Source organism: Tachyglossus aculeatus, chromosome 2 (genome assembly GCF_015852505.1).
Source record: "Tachyglossus aculeatus isolate mTacAcu1 chromosome 2, mTacAcu1.pri, whole genome shotgun sequence".
NCBI lineage: Eukaryota > Metazoa > Chordata > Mammalia > Monotremata > Tachyglossidae > Tachyglossus > Tachyglossus aculeatus.
Genome location: NC_052067.1, coordinates 98,760,737 through 98,766,736, shown reverse-complemented (window position 1 = coordinate 98,766,736; position 6,000 = coordinate 98,760,737). Strand labels below are relative to the sequence as shown.

Here is a 6,000-nt window from a genome sequence, read left to right as displayed (position 1 = left end):
TTAGTGCCACTGCTCTGCACACAGTAAATGCTCAATAAATAGGATTGACTGACTGTCCAATTGCCCTAGTGCACCAGTGGGGCGTATTATCCCACTGCATTGGGGAAGATGAGGAATCTGGTTTCTTTCCAGTGTTCAGATGAAATGACCCATAATAATAATAATAATAGTGGCATTTATTAAGCGCTTACTATGTGCAGAGCACTGTTCTAAGTGCTGTGGAGGTTACAAGGTGATCAGGTTGTCCCACATGGGGCTCACAGTCTTAATCCCCATTTTACAGATGAGGTCATTGAGGCCCAGAGAATTTAAATGACTTGCCGAAAGTCACACAGCTGACAAGGGGCAGAGCCGGGATTTGAACCCATGACCTCTGACACCAAAGCCCGTGCTCTTTCCACTGAGCCACACTGCTTCTCTAACACTTGCTGTGTGCAGAGCACTGTACTAATCTTTGGAGTTCTAATGGCATGGGCCACTCAGGCTGGAAGAGACAGGAGAGCACGCTTCCTGATCTGATATTCCCGACCAGACTAGCATCCATTTGCCTCAGCCCTTGAAGACACGGACTCTTGGTCGGAGCTCTCCCGGATGGACTGGGGAACCTCAGGGGGCCTGGGAATTCGGGGCTGCGGGCCTGCTCCTGAAGCCAGTCAGCTTGGGAACTTCAAGGCTGTGGTGCGAGGTGGGAGACAGAGACAAGAAACCCATGAAATTCAGCCTGTCCACCAGCCATCCGGGTTTCTGGGACAGGAGTACTCGTTCTTCCGCACATGTCTCGCCACTCCTCCATTGCTCCAAAGGTTGCCCATTCCTTTCTGCATTAAGAAGAAATTCCTCACCGTTGGCCTCAAGGCACTCCGTCGGTTCTCTCCCTCTTCCCCACACTCTTTCCCATCAAATCCCAGCTGGGACACTTTGTTCTTCTCAAGATCACTCATGCCTTCCCTCCCTCCCAGAATTCCCACCCTCTTTGTAGCTGACAGACCACAGCTCTTTTCATCTTCAAAGCCCTTCTAAAATCACTTCTACTCTAATAATAATAATAATAATAATAATAATGCTAACTTTGGTATTTGTTAAGCTCTTGCTCTGTGCCAAACACTGTACTTAGCTCTGGGGTGGATACAAGCAAATTGGGTTGGACACAGTCCCTGTCCTACATGGGGCTCACGGTCTCATTCCCCATTTTACAGATGAGGTAACTGAGGTACAGAGAAGTGAAGTGACTTGCCTGAGGTCACACAGCAGACGAGTGGCGGAGCCAGGATTAGAACCCATGACCTTCAGACTCCCATCATCATCACCATCAATCGTATTTATTGAGCGCTTACTGTGTGCAGAGCACTGTACTAAGCGCTTGGGAAGTACAAGTTGGCAACATATAGAGACAGTCCCTACCCAACAGTGGGCTCACAGTCTAAAAGGGGGAGACAGAGAACAGAACCAAACATACTAACAAAATAAAATAAATAGAATAGATATGTACAAGTAAAATAAATAAATAAATAGAGTAATAAATATGTACAAACATATATACATATATACAGGTGCTGTGGGGAAGGGAAGGAGGTAAGATGGGGGATGGAGAGGGGGGCGAGGGGGAGAGGAAGGAAGGGGCTCATGCTTTATCCACTATGCCTTCCCTGGTTAATCTCTAATTTCCTGACTTCACATTCCTCAACGGATGCTTCAAACCTTCCAGGCCAGCTAACCTCTGAAGTACTCACAACCCCTGTAGCTCTTAGGTACATTTTTTATATACTCTATTACTCTCTTCTACCTGTAATGGATTTAAATATCTGTTTCTCCAAGATCTTACACTTCTTCAGGGCAAGGATTGTGTCTACTTACTCTAATGTATTGTCCGCTCCCAAGCACTTAGTACAGTGCTTTGCATACAGTAAATGCTCAATAAATGCTATTGATTAACTGACTGATTGAATACTTTTGAAGACCCCAAGGCATGGTCGATGGGAGTCAGAGATCTAGTTTGTCCTGAGCAGATTCAGGTTGAAAGAGCAGTTTACAATTTTTTTTGAACAGTATTTGTTAAGCGCTTACTATGTGTGAGGCACTGTAATAAGCGTTGGGGTAGAGACGAGCTAATCAGGTTAGACACAGCCCATGTCTCATGTGGGGCTCACTGTATTATTCCCTGTTTAACAGATCAATCAATCAATCAATCAATTGTATTTATTGAGCACTTACTGTGTGCAGAGCACTGTACTAAGCGCTTGGGAAGTACAAGTTGGCAACATATAGAGACGGTCCCTACCCAACAGTGGGCTCACAGTCTAGAAGGGGGAGACAGATGAAGGAAGTGAGGCACAGACAAGTGAAGTGACTTGCCAAGGTCATACAGAAGACAAATGGTGGAGCTGGAATTAAAACCAGGTTCTTCTGACTCCCAAACCCACTAGGCCATGCTGTTTCTCAAAATGCCCCTCAAAATTTAAAAATGCATTTCAAGAAATCCTCCCAGCCCCATGCCGACTCAACCATGAGGAATCTTGTGCGGAAACAGGGAAGATCCAGAGATAACACCCTCTCCCTTCCCTTCCCACAAGTCAGTTTGCACTCGGCGATCCCAGTTTTCCAAAGCTACAAGGCTGGCTGCCTTCCCACCCCTCTGCCTTTCCGTTCAATTTTCACAACAGGTGACCCAGGCAAAAAAGCTCCCACGAAGTTGTTCAAGAGGGGAGATTGCAGACAGACCCCTCTGTACTCAGAGACTCCTGGGGAACAGGCCCTCGTGGGACATTGACTGGGATCGTGACGTGGGGCATTGACTGGGATCGTGACCACGATCTGTCGTGATTGTGGGCATTGCAGGCCCACGTCATCCCCCAGGCCTGGAATGCCCTCCCTCTGCCCATCCGCCGAGCTAGCTCTCTTCCTCCCTTCAAGGCCCTACTGAGAGCTCATCTCCTCCAGGAGGCCTTCCCAGACTGAGCCCCTTCCTTCCTCTCCCCCTCGTCCCCCTCTCCATGTCCCCCATCTTACCTCCTTCCCTTCCCCACAGCACCTGTATATATGTATATATGTTTGTACATATTTATTACTCTATTTATTTATTTATTTATTTTACTGGTACATATCTATTCTATTTATTTTATTTTGTTAGTATGTTTGGTTTTGTTCTCTGTCTCCCCCTTTTAGACTGTGAGCCCACTGTTGGGTAGGGACTGTCTCTATATGTTGCCAATTTGTACTTCCCAAGCGCTTAGTACAGTGCTCTGCACATAGTAAGCGCTCAATAAATATGATTGATGATGATGATTGCAGAGGAGATGAAAGACAGATTTGCCTCTAAGGGAGCCTGTCCACTGAGGCCTTCCACCCCAGGGATGCAGGGAGCTGGTCGACCTGGGCACAGAAAGCGTCTCCCTCCAGGCCTGTCTCTTCAGAAACTCTCCCAAGCCTCTCATTCTCTTCAAAACCTATCAAAGCTCTCCCCTCAGAACAAGGCTAAGCAGGGGCAAAAAGGCCCGACAAAGTCAATGGTCCACGCCAGGGGAAGCTTTCCCAAAGAGGCAGACAGATTCTAGAGCTAAAACGTTTGATTCTCTCCTTGTAAATGAAAGAAAGCGAGCTGAGCTTGTCCTGTTGGTACAGAGATGAGCTAGTCCAATTTGTGCAACATATGCCCGGGTGGGACCTAGCAGTTCTCAATGGGACTTCTTGCATATTTAATTCAGCAGCTAATGTTTCTTCTACCTTCTTTTTTAAAAAAACCCACAAACATTCTCCACTTCTTTCACTTCCACATCTCTAGGGTTGTTTTGGATAGGTCAGGTAGGAAGAAGGAATAAGAGAATAAAGTATCTGTGGCTTCAGGGGGGGTCTCCTGAACTATGCTCCATAAGGCTCCACTATCCAGAAATAAAATATTATGGAAAAGGTAATTTTCTTTCTGCCCGCTCACTCACTTTGCCATGGGAGAGTGACAACAAAAAAAAGTTAATGTCTACCTGTTCTACCTGCCCCCTCAAGACAAAAAATGGTTTTAATATAGGGTCACTGAAAATGCAAAGGTTTTATTACCCACTATAAAACAGCTCTTTGTCTTGTCTCCACTAATTACCCAGTGTCACATTTAACAAATCAAGGAAACTGCAGATAATGGGGATGTTTACAGATTAGCCCTCCAAGCAATAAATAACAGGGGATTGCACCCCTACAAATATGAAGGCGGCTTATCGCAGTTTAAGGCCTTTGCTCTTTGTAATGGTGGCTGACATTTTAACCCGGGAGCAACTTTTTTTTTTTTCTTTCCTGCCTCCTTGCCCTGACAAAGCACACATTCACAGGAGCCTTTTTACCCGATTTCATGGTATAAAGAGGTCGGCCAGTACCTCAATCCGGGCTACCAGTCGCTGGCACTTTGCAGAGTTGCAGAGTTGGGGGGATAGGGAAGATGCAGCTGGCTCATGCCTTCCTCCTCTTCGTCCCTCTCCTCTCCTTGCCCTGTTTGGGTGGCCTTAGTGCCGACTGCCCCAGGAGATGCACCTGTGATGTCACCGGGGGATTGGTGCAGTGCTTCAGGCTCCCGGGTGTGCCTAGTCCGCTGCCAATCGACGCCAGGAGGTTGTACATCAGCCACAGCAAAATCAAGCATCTTCAGGTAACCATCTATGTACCACCTCTTCCTCCTTCATCCCTCTCTGCTCCTGCTAAGGCCCAGAAAATCCGAGAAACCAGGAAAGTTGCAAAACCAGAGGCCTGAGGTGGTCAGGAGGTTAACTGTTGATTGTTGCTCAGGTTGGGTATTTCCCCTGGATATGTGTGTGTGTGTGAGTGTGTGTGTGTGTGTGTGTCACATGCATTGTAGTTGGACTGTAGGTCGACTTTGGCCCTTGCAGCCACACACGTACTTGCAGGTAAATTTTGTGCGTATGGGGGCGTGCGGTTAGGTGGGTGTGTAATGTAGAGTCATTCATTCAATCGTATTTATTGAGTGCTCACCGTGTGCAGAGCGCTGTACTGAGCTCTTGGGAGAGTAGCATGTAACGATGGACAGACACACTCAGATAAAAAAAAATAACGACGGCATTTATTAAACGCTTACTATGTGCAAAGCAGTGTTCTCAGTGCTGGGGAGGTTACAAGTGATCAGGTTGTCCCATGGCGGGGCTCACAATCTTAATTCCCATTTTACAGATGAGGTAACTGAGGCCCAGAGAAGTTAAGCAACTTGCCCAAAGTCACATAGCTGGCAATTGGCGGAGCTGGGATTTGAACCCATGACCTCTGACACCACAGCCCGTGCTCTTTCCACTGGGCCATGCTGCTTCTCTGGAGTGATGGTCTGTAGGTCCCCCTTTGGCCTTAGCCACACACGTACTCACAGGTAATGTGCGTGTCTACGTGTGCATGTGTGTGTGCTCACACATGCGAGGTCCCCCTTTGGTCTTTTTAGCCACACATGTACTCACAGGGAAATTTCACCATCAGCAGTGTCTTGCTTGAATACAAAGGACAACCATATGGATTATTCTTTTTATGGGGAACCACAGGGGAGATGGAGTTAACATTGATAGTGTCCATTCACTTTTATGATTAAATAAAAGCAAAGCAAGAATCATGTGAAACAGAAGGGTCAAACAATTCTAAGATTTCTTTGATATCAGAGAGTCCCCAAAAGGGGCTATTTTTCAGATGCATTTTTCCTTCATTCCAGTTTAATACTCTCATACTTTGGGATGGACCTGGGCAGTTGAGCCCACTACAGCATGGAGATTTACAATGTTTACATTTAACCTTGTTAGTGTGAGATTATTAGGGTAATATCTGTTCTGCCTAAATTTTAGGTAACATATTCTGAACTGTTCAGCGGAAATTCCCTTTACTTTAGAGAACCAATCGATCAATCATATTTATTGAGTGCTTACTGTGTGCAATATAGAGTACAATATAGCAAGTTGGTAGGTGAGTTTACAGTCTAGAGAACAGCATGGCCTTGTGGATAGAGCACATGGAGTGCTAGAGCATAGGAAT

The 6,000-nt window shown here is 46.3% G+C and overlaps 1 protein-coding gene across 1 annotated transcript in view; it reads left to right on the top strand.

Moving 5' to 3' along the window:
* Nucleotides 1-4,420: 4,420 nt before the first annotated feature.
* The window catches only part of LOC119942006 (nephrocan-like), a 35,470-nt gene continuing 33,890 nt past the window's right edge, over nt 4,421-6,000 (top strand). The window contains exon 1 of the mRNA XM_038762649.1: nt 4,421-4,627. Within this exon, the coding sequence (XP_038618577.1) occupies nt 4,421-4,627 (207 nt within the window). The remainder of the gene's footprint in view (nt 4,628-6,000) is intronic.